The 15,251-nt window shown below is 41.7% G+C and overlaps 1 protein-coding gene across 1 annotated transcript in view; it reads right to left on the bottom strand.

Annotated features, from left to right (window-relative positions):
• CACNA2D3 (calcium voltage-gated channel auxiliary subunit alpha2delta 3) overlaps positions 1 to 15,251 on the bottom strand; it is an 860,744-nt gene that overhangs the window by 452,040 nt on the left and 393,453 nt on the right. The window contains exons 7-9 of the mRNA XM_054595275.1: positions 14,880 to 14,940; positions 14,636 to 14,786; positions 2,543 to 2,617 (exon numbers count right to left, since the gene is read on the bottom strand). Coding sequence (XP_054451250.1) covers positions 2,543 to 2,617; positions 14,636 to 14,786; positions 14,880 to 14,940 — 287 coding nt within the window. The remainder of the gene's footprint in view (positions 1 to 2,542; positions 2,618 to 14,635; positions 14,787 to 14,879; positions 14,941 to 15,251) is intronic.

Here is a 15,251-nt window from a genome sequence, read left to right as displayed (position 1 = left end):
ACTAGTGAGCTGATCCAGTGAGCTTTTTATTTTGGTAACTGCATATTTCAGTTCTAGAATTTCCATTTGGCTCTTTTTTTATAACTTCTATTTCTTTGCTGAGATTTTCTATTTTTTCATGTGCTTCATTCCTAATTGCTTGTTAAAGCAATTTGATAATTTCACATCTGATTCATGTCAATATTGGCTGGTGTTGATTGTCTTTTTTCATTCATGTTGTAATTTTCCTGGTTCTTGGATGACAAGAAATTTTAATCACATTCTGAGCATTTTGGATTACATATTATGAGACTCTGAGTCCTGTTTAATCATTCTTCTTAGCATGCAGCCTCGGTGTTGAGGTATAGCACAAGAGCTGAGTGTGCATCGGTGTAATGGAAGATAAACTCTCTGTTCAGCCACACCGTGGAGGGTTGGACTACAGTTGTCCCACTGGTGCTTGGCTGGAATAGGAAAAGTATTGTCTCAAAGGTTTTCTTGGATAGAATGCCCTTCTCCTGGCCCTTGAGCTAGGGGAAACGGGCTTTTCTTGAAACTGTTTATTTTTTATTTTTTGATCTGTGTCTATTGTTGGACCAGGTGGGAAGCATTGGATTGTTCTGTTCAGGATATATGGGCATCAGTTAGGAAACCCAGGGAACTCACCTCCAAGTCTTTAGGTTAGGTTAAATACAGGGATTTTTATTCGTAAGGGGTAGAATCTAACTGAAATGTGGCTACTCTATATCGGCACAATCAGAATCTGGATTAATTTTTATACTCAAAATTACTCCATTCTTCAATACCCATTAATTCCAAAACAATTTCAAATAAATTCTTAGCCAACCTTCTCTAACAATTTTTTCATTCATAAGACTTTGTACCTCCAAATGTTAAACTGGCCCTGTTCATTGAGAAGTTACCTAAAGGAAGGCTTTAATCATTTTAAGCATTGTTTCTATTTAATGTTGTAAGCACCAACATTGAACATCTATTTGAGGCTTGGAAAATATTCTAATGCTACTGTATTGGGAAAGGGGTGTAATACAGATGCTAACAATGGCCAAAAATGGGAAAGTCCCTAGGAAAAGTGCCTGTAGTTTTGTGTCATTTTCCTGCCTTAGCCTAGAAAATGACCATAAACAAACATTCCCTAGCTACACTTGTTCTTTTAACTACTATGTACCTGCTTCTCTCACCTAAAACCAAAGCTTGTTATGACATTTCTTCCCCTCAGGTTGAAGCTTGGATGATAACTTTGGTATAATTCTTCCCTTCTCACCTATGTTCCAGGTATGATGAATTGTTCTCAATCCTCTATCATTCACTCCCCCAGTGATGCCCAAATCAGGAGCTTCTTCCACATGCATCTAAGACAGCACTGATGTTGCCTCTATTTGGGCCAGGGGGTCCCCCCACCACATGCACAGTGCCTCACACAGACCTACCTTGGCCATTGTCCCCAGACACCTCATGGGTGGCTCCAGAGCAAGAGCATTATTTTATTGTACCCATCTGGCAGTTACAACAGAACAATGTGAGTGATGGAAGCAAGGAGTCTCTGGAGGTCTAACACTGTTGTAGTCACAGCTATACCTTCCACCCAAATTGTCCCCAGACCTGTAGGAGTGGTATGGTAGCTCTGATCATTGTAATGACAAATTTAAAGATGGCCATATGGAAACAAGATTTATTTTTATAGAAATCTATTCTAGGTACCCTGGCTGGTGTGGCTCAGTGGATTGGAGTGTCACCCTGTGGACCGAAAGGTCATAGGTTCCATTCCTGGTCAGAGTACCCACCCAGGTTGTATGTTCAATCCCTTGTCAGGGCATATACAAGAAGGCAAATGATCAATGCTACTCTCTCACATTGATGTTTCTCTCTCTCTCTCCCCCTTACTCTCTCTTAAAGAGCAATGAAAAGATGTCCTCAGATAAGACTTAAAAAAAGAAAAAGAAATCTATTCTGGGAATTTTCCTGAAATTCTCCAACTGGAGGGTAAACTTCTATCCCATTTCTTAAGGCCCTCCTTTAACATACCTTCCTTTTGTTCCACAACATTTATGGAGTGGGCAATGTTTGGAGCATTAAAGATATAGCAGAAAGCAGACATCATCTCTATTCTTGTTAAAGTTTACCTTCAAATCCAGGGGACAAGTCACTGCAATAGCTGCCCCAACAATTACTTAATCAACTGTATTAAATGCAATAATAATATAATAAATGACTGAAATTTTCTTTAAAACCTCAGCAAAAGTGGATGTTTTTTTCAACAGTGTCACCATAGGTGTCAAGCACAACAGAGTATGTGCATAGAGAAAGAGAAAAAGAAAATCAATACAATCGTTTCAGAATTAGCAGATATCTGAACTCAATGTAATCTTTTTACTGCCATGATTTTATTTGTGCCTCTTCCTAAATGTTCCACACACAGGGCTTCTGAGGCCCTCAGTGAAGGAGCAGTACATCTGCTAGGTTTCTAAGAGTCAAAGTAGAGTCATTATAGGCGATCACCAGGGGGAGACAGGGCGATGCCGCGAACCCGATGCGCAGGCCTCACCTCCTTGTTTGTTCTGTCAGCCTGCACCAAGGTTCCATTCAGGCACGGTTCCACGTAGTGAAGCTCTGCATTATACTGCAAAGGGAAGAAACAGCCAAGAGGAAACGATTAAGTATTAAAGGGTCCTACTTAATAATTTAAGGATACAGATACACACACACCAAAAAAAGTAGCATGATTACAGGGTAAGTTCATTCACAGAAGGGGGCTTCTCAGCCTGTGCCCCCAGAGAACATCATGCTCATGTGTCAAAGGGAGACTTTATTATTTTCATGTTTGAAGAAGAAACCTCTAGAGCACATGGTGGTGTCTGGCAGTGTTTAGGGTGTACACAGTTAAATGATAGTCCTTCAGGGGTGGCTCCAAACACTGGGCCGCCCTGGGCATGGCTGACTGCACACAGTCGATGTGGGATTCAAAGTGCACCCCAGACTTGGGTGAATGGACTTGTCTCCAGCTCCCGTCTCTGACTTCATGGAGCCAAGGGAATCATGTGCAGGTCACACGTGTGTGCAGACAGAATAGAGAGGCCTTGATGTTCCCTGGTCACTCTGGGAGGCTACGCAGCTGCTGGTCACAACCCTGCTCATGTACGGAGACACCACCTTTCACATAGGCCAATGCCCACCACACTATCATTATTGATCTCAGGATAGTCAGAATAAAACCATTTTCTTTTTTTTTGGTCCAAAGCTCACACCTAGGAAGTGGAAATTTGAGTGTTCTTTTCATTTCTCTTGTCAGGCAGGATTTTCTGCACTGCTGCTAGGCCAGTCCTTCCAAAATATAAATCTGATTATGTCACCTCTTGTCAACCCCATTCAGAGTTCCCACTTCTCTTCAGGGCTTGGCAGGGCTCTGGACACTTGGTATATGTTGACCTTTTTAGCATCTTTACTCATTAGTCCTCCCCCATGACCTTAGCACTGGTCAGCCCTGTCCTCTGCCATGCCCTGTCTTTTCCTTTACCCCTTCCATCATGGGGCCCTCTGCCTGGAGCCCCCACTCTGGCATCTCCCGGATGACTCCTGTTCATTCTCTGAGTCAGAGAATGTAATCATTCTTGCCTCCTCTGGGGCAGGTGAGGCTCCTCTCTTGAATATTCTCAAATTCTAGTTACGTAGTGCCTGGATCTCTCACCACAAGGTGGGGCCACATTGTCAGAATCCATGTCTGATTCCTCAGTGTATTCTCTGTCACAAGCACAGGGCTGGGAACGCAGTGGGTACGCAAGAACAATTTGTTCAATGACAGTCTCATGGCATCTTCACTTCATTGACTGAAGGCCCAGCTTGGAGTTCTTCAGGGAACAAAAAAGAACCATCTCTCATAGGCCCAGATCTCATACAAAGTCTGGCTAAGGAGTTTGGACTTTAAGTCTGTGGGCACAAAGGACTGTGCAGGAATGTAAATGGGGGAATGAGTAAAATAAAGAGATGAGTTTGGGACAACTGCTCTGGATACATAGCAACTGTATCGGGTTTCACGTGCTGAGGTGCTTACAAGCAAGGAGGACAAGTAATAATACTAATATCAGGAATTAATTGTTACTGAGCACTTACTACATCTAGACACAGACTAGACTTCATCCACAGGCTATTTCAGCCTCTTATGGTAAGTACTTCCAATCATTTTCCATTTACAGATAGGGAAACTGAGGCAAAGCAAGGATGATCAACTTGCTCAAAGTCATACATAAGGGTTGGAGTCCAGATTCAATACCAGGTAGCTGAACCTCACAGCTACTGACCTCAGAACAACAAAGCCCCCAGTTCCTCCTCTCTGGCCTGGAAGCCTCTCTGTTTCTCATCAGTCTGACCTTTGCTGCTTAGTCATACAAAAGCATTTGAAAAATTACAGCTCAATGGTCTTAAAGCTTAGATGTCCTCTGATGAGGCATGGAGAAAAAAGATATTTATGCAATTCTGAAATTGCAATTGACAAATGGGAGTGCAACTCTTTTGTGATCAAACAGAACATCATCTCAGGATCCAGGAAGTGACTGAAGGGTCCAGCTTGGAGAAGAGTTTCTCCAAAGTTCTCAACTCATGTTGGATTGATGCTGAAAGTTGCTGGGAAAAAGATAAAACCAGACATGCTCTTCTCCTCCACCTCCACTGTTGACTAATTTGGTTCAGGGTGACAATATATCTAGCCCTAAAGCCTAACATCCTAGAGCCAATCACAGCTCTCCAGTCCCCCTCTGTTGGACACACATTTTCATAGCCTGTCCTGCCATGAGGGTGGTCAAGCGACTCATTCTCAGGCAATGAAACTTGAAGGGGTAGTTTTCTGTGCAGTTCCGAATAATTTTTTCTTTCCATTAAAGAGAAACTCTTCTATTTCCACTACTTTCTTTTGCACTTGGGATGCTACTATGCAATTGAAAGTCATTTTGCCACCATGAAGAGACAAGATTAAAAGCAGAGAGCAAAGCGTAAGGAAGAGAGAATGGGGAGATGGAGCCCGCGTGGGTCCTTGAGGATGCTGCTGAACCACCGCAGCTGTGCCCTCCAGGCTTTGCCCATGAGACTGAGACGCCTAGATGCTGAAGTAGCCTTCATTCAGTTGTTTCATAACCTGCAGCCCAAAACTTTCCAACTCTATTTTCCAGGTACATTTAAAAATTTCACCTAGGTGCTGCCTAAAGCACAATTTCAAAGTTGATTCTTGGGGTTGTACAGTCTAAACTTGAGGTCAGGACACAAGTCCACATCCTGCCCCTGCCATGCACTTACCATGTGTCCTTGGAGAAGTCTCTAAACCTCTCTGATCTCAGATTCTTATGCATAAGAAGGTGTTAAATTCATCTTATGTTTACCCTCTAGTTGTCCCTGTGAGAATTCAATGAGGCAACAGACCTGAAACTGCTTTGCTAACAGAAAGGCCTGTGCATGTGGGGGGCTGCAGAGGAGACTTAAAAGTAAAGAAGACCAAGAAGTTCTTGCCTTCATCAGGGAGGAACATGTGCAGTAATCGAAACCATGCTCGCGTCACTGTGTGAGCTATGGCCACAGTGGAGGAATCTGCTCTTCTGAACCCCTGCCAGCTTGTTAGTGGCATCATCCAAGCTTGCAGTTGACTAATTTCCCTTGACTGCATCAGGACAAAGCTATGCTGAGCAATCTGGTCTGTATCACCACAGGGAGCTGGGCTCAGTTGTCTGTGTGAGGGAACAGTGCACACCAGGCAGCTGTGCCAGGGAGGCTACCACGCTACCCCAGAGCTCCTCCTGAGGGGGACAACAAGGGTGCCCTGCATGTGGAGCTGCTTCCAAGCTCTGAGCAGCTTTGTATGGAAACTTTTCAATTCAGCATTTTTATGGATTTTCCTTAAATTTCTACACTGTGAAACAATAATGTGGGATGACCATATTATTTTACAACTGAAGAGCTGGTCACCTCAACCCTAAGACACATGGGCTTATGCATGGTTCTCCTTCATCATTACTCAAGCAATCAGATATTGATAGTCAAAGGCAGAAAATGATGCAATGCACATTCTCTCTGGCAACATGGAGTTTGCTTCTGTCATTTTCTTTTGCTCCTTCCCACTACCAGGGCTGAATCCTAAAGAGGAACTTAAGAAGCCCCCTTTCCAGTCAAAGTGGTAAGTTGTTCCTGAGCTACTTGGGAAATGGGAAGAGTCTCTTAGGATAATAGGAAATGGTCCAGCCAGCCCACCAATCACAGAGTGAGGGGATGGACAAAGAACTTTCACCCCTTGAAGAACTCAGAAACGGCCACAGACACACAGGGCCTCGGTCACTGTTGGTTTCCTTCTCCCCTACTCTTGCCTGATTGGATTCCCTCCTTTGATTCACATAATGGTAGGGCAGTAGAGCTAGAGCACCTGGGGCAGACAGGCTGGATTCAAATCCTGGCTCTGCCACACATTAACTGGGTGACCTAAGCCAAGGTATGTCAGCTCTTTGAGCCTTAGTGTTTGTGTTGGGAAATTGGGGATTGTAACTTAACCTCTCCCATGATCTCACTGTGAGGATGAAATGAGATTCAGTAAAGAGTCATGCAAAGTGAAACAAAGAAAAATATACAGGGAACCAACGGTGAAGGGAAGGAAACCGGAACTGAAATCAATGACTTGGAACAAAAGGAAGAAATAAACATTCACCAGAACAGAATGAAGAAACAAGAATTCAAAAAAAATGAGGAAAGGCTTAGGAACCTTATGAAAACTTTAAATGTTCCAATATCTGCATCATAGGGGTACCAGAAGGAGAATAGGAAGAATAAGAAATTGAAAACTTATTTGAAAAAGTAATGAAAGAAAACTTCCCCCATCTGGCAAAGGAAATAGACTTCCAGGAAGTCCAGGAAGCTCAGAGAATCCCAAAGAAATTGGACCCAAAGAAATTGGACCCAAGGACAAACACACCAAGACACATTATAATTAAATGACCCAGGATTAAATATAAGGAATCCTAAAAGCAGCAAGAGAAAAGGAGACAGTTACCTACAAAGGAGTTCCCATAAGACTATGAGCTGATTTCTCAAAAGAAACCTTGCTGGAAAGAAGTATTCAAAGTCATGAAAGACATGGACATGCATCCAAGGTTACTCTATCCAGCAAAGTTATCATTTATAATGGAAGGGCAGATAAAGTGCTTCCCAGATAAGTCAAGTTAAAGGAGTTCATCATCACCAAGCCCTTATTATATGAAATGTTAAAGGGATTTATTTAAGAAAAAGAAGATCAAAACTATGAACAGTAAAATGACAACAAACACATAACTATCAACAACTGAACCTAAAAAAAATAAGCAAACTTAGCAAACAACTAGAACAGGAACAGAATCACAGAAATGAAGATACATGGGGGGTTATCAGTGGGGAGGGGGAAGGGAGAGAATGGGGGAAAAGGTACAGGAAACAAGAAGCATAATTGGTAGGTACAAAATAGATGGGGGAGGTTAAGAATAGGTTAAGAATAGGAAATGGAGAAGCCAAAGAACTTATATGTATGATCCATGAACATGAACTAAGTGGGAGAATGCTGGTGGGAGGAGGCAGTACAGGAAGAAGGGGGATAAAGTGGAGAAATAAAAATGGGACAACTCTAATAGCATAATCAATAACATATACCTAAAAAATAATTAAAAACAAAGAAAAGAGTCAACAAAGGACCTGGCATATAAGAAACAGAAAGAGAGCCTCTGATACAAGTGCATAGAAAGAAAAGAAATATATGTGTAAGATTGATGTGTGCACCACAGAGACAAAAATCAACATGCAACCTCCACCCCAAGTTGGTACTCGCTAAGAAAGAGGGGATGTATGGGCAATGGCAGTGACCCACTCTTGGGAACATGGCTCACATGCCCCTGACCTCCTCTGGAGAGCACAGACTCTGCATTTGTTAGAGAAAGAAGGCACATGTGGCTGTCTAAACGCCTGAGAGTCACCACCATGGTGTGTGGCCACACACTATCCCACTCTGTGCCACAGTCTGAACCCTCTCAGTGACCCTGGTCTTTGGTAGACTGGAAGCCAAGAAAGTGCAACTAGCTCACTGCCCACCCCTGTCCCCAGAAAGGCATCTGCCAGGGAACACTTTGTTCCTATGTTTGCTCAATGAATGTTAACTAAGCACCTGCTGTGGGTAAAGGACATAAAATACTAGATAAATATCCCTATGTCATCATTGTGGAGCGATCATGAACCACATTTTTTTTCTGCTTTCATTAGTAAAAAAAAAAAAAAAAAAAAAAAAAGCTCATTACATCTAAAGATAACGTCTGCTTTCTTTTTTATAATAAAATGTACTTATTTGTGATGCTGGATTGACCCATCCAAAAACAAAAACAGTCTTGAGATAAACCCTTGATCTTCTTTAGGTGTTAAACTACATCCCACTACTCTCTTCTCCCAGGAACTGTCCCTCTGTGCCAACCACCAAACTCTATGCTTTGACAGCAAGGGACATATCACCATTCTCCTTTTCCTTCCTGTTGCCCAATCTCTATAAGCATTCCTACATCTCCCAATCTAAAGATACAGCAAAGTCTTCCACTGGAATTTTAATGATGATCCAAAATAGGAAAGGTAAGTTTTAAGTTTCATTAAATAAATGGCCAGAACATGCTGTAGAAAGATATAAAAACAAAGAACGAAAGGGCTGGACTCACCCACCAAGCTTCAGCATTCATGTGGAATCATGTCACACATATGAATCACAGTTCAGAGACCAGAGAGTGAAAGACAGCTGACTTTGAGTTCTGAATACATTGAGGACCCTGAGCCCTGCTTAATTTTAGAAGCTGGACTTGATCAATGAAAGCAACTGAGCTTTCAGGCCTAACAGAAGATCATAAGTTGCCTAAAATGGAGAATGAGAAAAGGCCTAGGAAGGGAGAGGTATTAAGGGAACCTCTCAATACATCCCACTGCATCTGAGAATCCTTCCGTGTCTTCCATTGTCTCCAGATGAGATACCCATTCCGCTATGTAGTGGACCACGCTTGTCAGATGTGGCCTGACTCTCTCAATCGAGTCTCATTCTTTTCATCAATACTCCTATCCATCTACTCCACCTCATACATTCACCCCAACTCCTATTTGTCCAAACAGTGAACTCCTTTCAGTCAATGCAACCAAGCTTACACATCCTGGGATGGAAGAAGAGTTACCACAGCCTGCAAACAATACTTTTCTCCTCATTTCTCCTCCCTCTGCCCTTCCCTATTGTATATGTCTGGCTCATGTCTAACTCTCTTAAGGTGTTCAGTGAGGCATCTCTTCTGCCAAGAAGTCACCACTGAGTCTACAGCTGGCTGCACCCCTCTATGTCTGATTTCTCCCAGCCTCCCTCACTCCCTCCCACTGAGACGGCCCTGGCCACTCTACTGCTAGTACCCGCTCCCTAGTTGCTCCCACACCAACACTCACACCCAAAACATCCAGGTCCACCAGGAAAGACAACTTGTCTGTATTATACACAGAGAGAGCCCCAGTACCTAACTGTTAGCACATAACAGTATTTGTAGAATGAATAAATAATCAGCATATAGAAACAAAGGAACAAAATCATAGAGCAGTTTACTGATAGAAAAGAAGAACAAAGCCTAGAAAAAAAAAAAAAGGTTGACACGCAGACCAAAAAAAAAGAGAGAGAGAATCTTATCACCTTTGAAAAACAAATAAAGAATCAAAAAGTAAAGGAAGTCGGTGGGTATGTTTTAGAGAATCCTAAATTCCACAAAAAACTGACAATTAAAATGTCGGCATGCTCATGCAATACAAGAAAACTGATGTGGAAGTGCTGGAATGCTATTAAATATTTTTATGGTTTTATTGGTGCACTTTTGATTAAATAACCTTAGAATGAAAATGTGCAGGGATTATGTAATGAAGCAGATGAACCCACAATATTTTCACCAACAGAAGGAATCCCAGGGATCTTTTGCATTACAAAAGCTTCCTGTATAATTTGAAACACGACTGGACATAATTAGTAGTGTAGAACAAATGAGCACTGAAAGAAAATACCGTCCTCATACTTTATAATACGGAATCGGTTACATTAAAAAGCAAATCTACAGCAGGCAAAGCACTGGAGAAGTAGTTTTAAAGAAAATTCTGCAAATTAAAACCAGGGCACCAGAAAGTTCTGGGTAGAACTAACAAATGCTGCTCTTCTCTGCACAAACACAGGCTAGAGGAGGAATTTAAATTGATTTAACAATATCAGCCCAGTTAATACTGTATTCACTTAATGCATGGCTTTATACTCCTGTAAAATCATTTTCCAAATATCAGCATCAGAAAATACAGAATTAGCACCCTCATTTTTATGATAATATTGTTAATTTAATGCATGGCTTGAGTTAGACTTCAAAGTGAATAAGAAAAATATGCCTTTTCTCTTCTCAGAGACATCTCTCTTCATGCACCAGTGGCTTGACCTTAAATTTTAACTTCGAATGCACAAGATCACTCTCATATTTCAACTATCCTTTTATGATTCAATCATTTAATTCATCAGTCTTGGATAGATTTTGCAATACCCTGCCCATGAAACCTAAAACAATTTTTAACATTATCATTTCATGTTTATTCTCTGGAAATACCTGGATTGAAACCTTTTCAGTATAATATGGAACATGCATTTAGAAATGAACAATGCAAACACGCAAAAATGACTGGAATGGCCAAGGAAAGCCTCTTCTTCTCCTTAAGTCTCTTTTCTCCCTTTCCCATTATGGCACTGAAAATCAAAGGGCAATGATGAATTAGATTTGTACAAACAAAAGTCCCCAATGCATGAGGCCTTCTGACACTGAAAATAAAGATTATTTTCTTTATTTTTTGTCTAAAACACTGAAATTTCTCCTCAAACGTCTACCCAGCAAGCAAGAGAAAGCTGACAGTGCAGTGAAGGGTGAAATGATAATGTCCTCTCTCGTAAATAAAATCCAGCCCACATGAACAAGGTGCGCAAACAGACTGGCAGGGTGTGCTGGATGGAGTTTCAAATATCCCATCCTCTTGCAACTACATGAGCCTGCAGTGGGGTCCCCCTCTCGACAGAGGCAAGTGGCCATTTTAAACGAATTAAAGAAAAACTTAGACCATAATACTGGAACAATTTTGCCACTATGGAAACTGGAGAAGGTGATGGAGAAAATCAAACACAAGAGAAAACACCACCACATTAGGCAAGACTAAATTGGTAAAATACACTGAGCATTACAAGAGACAATTCAAAAAACTGCAAAAACTCTCAAAATGTTATGTTATGAACTGAATGTTTGTATTTCCTTTGAATGCATATGTAGAAGTTCCAACCCAAGCCCCAACCTTCAGTGCGGTGGTATTCGGAGATAGAGATTTTGGGACGTAGAGTTAGATGAGGTCATGAGGGGGGGGTCCCTCATAATGGGATAATGCCCTTTTAAGAGGAGACAGGAGAGCTCTCGCTCTCTCTCTCTCTCTCTCTCTCTTTCTTGTTCCATGTGAGTACAGAGAGAAAGTGGCTGTCTACAAACCAGGAAGGGCATCCTTACCAGAAACCAAATACTGCCCGACCTTAATCTTGGACTTTCCAACCTCTAAAACTGTGAGAAAATACATTTCCGTTGTTTAAGCCACCCAGTCGTATTTTGTCATGGAGATGGAACTAATACAGTTTCTAAGTGTGTAAACATTACCCCTATTCAGTGGACTTTCCGGTAATACCTAACTATGCATACCCTTTGGTGTAACAATTTCCCTTCTAGATTTTACTCAATAGAAGCACAACAACCCTGCAAAAATACACGCATGAGTCCATTCACTGTGGCATTCTTGAGAAGAAAAAAGATCAGTAAAAGCATATGTCCAGTAAAGGGAGGTAGATTTAAAAAATTGCCAACTATTGGTGATAGAATGCCCTGCTGTTCAAGTACACATGACTACAATATGAGTATAAAGGCAAGTTGCTGAATATTCTGTAAAATGTGATTCTATTTTTGTGGAAAAATTATGTATGTTCATGAACACAGAAAAATTTGGAAGAATATGTGCCAAATGAAAAGGGAATGGGAACATTTCTGAATTGTTCAAAATTTTTACATATGTTGCCTGTATTAAAATAAATCAATATGTAAAAGTTATTGTTAATTAGTGGTTCCTTTTGTGATCTTAGGCTTTTGATATAAATCCACTAACATATTTGATCCATTCCTTTATCCTTTAGGGGAAAAGAATTCATAATTTTACTATAGTCTTCAAATAAAAATGTTCAGAGTATCTTTCTAGTTATTGAAATAATTATATATATAGCCTTAAGCTGATCATTTATGTTAAAAACTAACAAACAGATATATAGAGAGGGTTAATGGGACGTCTGGTGGACTTTTTTTAAATAAAGGGACAATTTGAGGTAAAAATAATTTTCTTCTTAACTGTTCTATAATAACTGACATGTCTACTTTTAATTAACTTAATCACCCTCTCTTCATTATTGAGTTGACACTGTTTGTATATCTTAATGAATTTACAGAGATTATTTCAATTGATTGGTTTTGTTAACAGAACAATAAATCCTGACTGATAAAGGATTCGGGATGTAATTAGTTAGCTCTTCTTATTATGTAAATTTCTGATATTTCTGTAATGAGTAATTAAAGATTAATAAGAAAGATAGTCCCAAATTAGCTGCTTCTTATCTATAAATGCTTCAGGATGTGTGGGGATCAGGCCACATTTGCATATTTTAATAAGACTGGTACTACAGTAACTTCTCTTGATTTGAAAACACATGTTCTATCTGAAAGCTGCCTCCAGAATAGCTGTGTCCCTGACCATGGAGTTTCCCAGGAAGGCAGCTGAGCAGCTTGACTGCGTTCTCTTTACCACTGCTCAGGAAACAGGGAGTGGTAAACCTGGAGTCCTCACTGTGCCACCTTCTCTGGCTACGGTTACCTTAAGCCAGTTGTTTCTGCCTCTTGGTGTCTCTGTCTCCATGCCACTTAGCACAGAGCTGGGAGAAGATGCAATGTGATAATCTAACACAGGACATTTGGCAGGGGCCTGTACACAGTGTGCACTCTATGGAAGATACCTCCTGGTATTATTCATCCAGTAATTATTTGAACTCCTACTATTTGCCAGGCATTGTCCTAGGCACTGAGGAGAGTTCAATGAATGAACAAGACTAACCTCTACTTCCACAGAATCTATGACTCTCTTTCTTTTCTGTTTCCTTTCTGGGCTTTTTTAAATCTGAAACTATAAATCATGGTGCCCTGTGGTTGTGTCTTTTCTCAGAGTCCCATCAGAAGCACTTGCAGACAGGAGAACTCTAACTCAAGCAATCTTCTCTGCAAGCCCAGAGTCATTTAAACACCCTGCCCTCTGCCTAGCAAAGTGGGTGCTGTGTCCATGCGGAAGGATGTCGGAAACAGGGTCCCTTGATGATACATTCTGCTCAGGGGCTCAGGGAAGCCAGTCATGCCTGACCACAGCAAGAGCATTCTGAGAGCATGTGCACACTGCTCCTCAAATAGCACCCTCCCAGTGACCACGGCCTCCTGTGCAAGGTGCAATTATATCAGCTTCACAGCTGGTGGGCTGACGATCAAACTCCAGTGGTTTGCCCCAGATACACAGCTGTATCTAGCAGAACCAGGATTGAAAACTAAGTCCCAACTCCAAAGCCTAAGCTCTGCCAGCCTCACCATGCAGCCTCCTTGCCTGCTACAGCCACTCCAGGTCCCACACACACGTAATGAGGCAAAGCACAGGTGGCCCCATGCAGGAGCACCTTGTTAAGTACTCAAGGAAAAGACCCAGGCTCACTGTGGCTATAATCTTTGGAAAAAGAGTGAGAGGGACATAAGGGATGAGAGGAGAATCTACTAGACAACTGGGGAGAAGGGAAAACAACTGGAGATGGAAAGCTGAATCAGGGAGGACCCTTTCCAGAGAGGATGTCACTCCCAGGCTTGGTTTCCATATCTCCTGCTTTCCAGCATTGAGACCTTGACAAGTTAATGACACTCTCTCAATCTAAGCAGCTCCATTTGAAAAAATGCCCACACCACACACCACACGACCTAGCACCCTTGTGAGGAATAAAGAGAATGCAAAAACAAAGAGTAAAGTAAATGGCACACAGTAGGCACTTGATAAATGTCACTTTTGTTTCTAAAGATGAGATAAAGCGCTCTGTGAGTCTACAACTGCTCTCCACATTTTAGTCACTTCATCTTCATGATTGTTATTACTGTCATTGTCATCAGACTAATCTAGCTTGAAGTTAATTTCCACATGAGAAAATCTAGCAGTTCAAGGGAAACGTTGCTTAGGTTTTGTTCTGAAAAGGCTGGCTCCCCAAGAAAACCAAATATGCTGCTCTTCTTCCAGGTGACAGCACCTGCCTATGTGGTTAGGAGAGAAAATGTGTTCAACCACCTTCCAGTCTCCCACAGACCCTCCAATATCACAAGACTCAGTGAACTCACAGGGGACTAATCAGTCCTGATCCTGGGGCATCCAACACTCTGTATGCAAATGCGGTAAGAATGTTAATCATTGTTACTAAAAGATCAAATGAGCCCAAAGTGCACAGAAAGCACAAAGCAGTCGCACTCACAGCAATTATGTTGAAGAAGTCATCATCCCCTAATGTGTCCAAAATAGATGAGACCGTTTGCTTGGCGATAGTCAGACGGAGGCCCTTCATGCTGCCACTGACATCAACTAAAATGACCACGTCTTTCGGAGAAGTCGCTGCCTGGATATACCTAGGGCAAGGGAAAATAAAGTAAAAATAAATCTTGAACCTCTCTGCAAGTTTTCTTTCTAAAAAGTAACTAAGAGGCTTGACCGTTTCCTACCATTTTCGGTTCCTGCAGTCAAAAGCAATGACTCCATTCTCATCTGGTTCCCATTTAATCCCTAGAAGAAAAATGGAGTTATAAGAAACCCAGAAACTTCAAATATTTATTCATAGCATTTCAAGGCTGCTCTGCTTTGCTGACTGAATGGACAGGGTGAAAAATCACATGCAAAGACCAACCCTGAAGCTCTTCATGTGCTCCATCACCAGCACTGGGGAGGCGTTCAGGGCTCTAACTCTACAGCAAGCAGCCCGAGCTCACTGCTCCAAGAGCCGCTAGAGAGTGGTGACATCCGGAGTAAAGCGCTGTCCGTCAACAAAGGACGTGACTCCAGCCCCTTCCCATGGATGATGATAAAGTTAGCCAAGG

The sequence above is a fragment of the Pteronotus mesoamericanus genome, unplaced genomic scaffold, assembly GCF_021234165.1.
Source record: "Pteronotus mesoamericanus isolate MK-2021 breed Mesoamerican mustached bat unplaced genomic scaffold, CSHL_Meso_final scaffold_54, whole genome shotgun sequence".
Lineage (NCBI taxonomy): Eukaryota > Metazoa > Chordata > Mammalia > Chiroptera > Mormoopidae > Pteronotus > Pteronotus mesoamericanus.
Note: the sequence above shows the minus strand (reverse complement) of the source record. Positions and strands in the feature narration are given on the sequence as shown.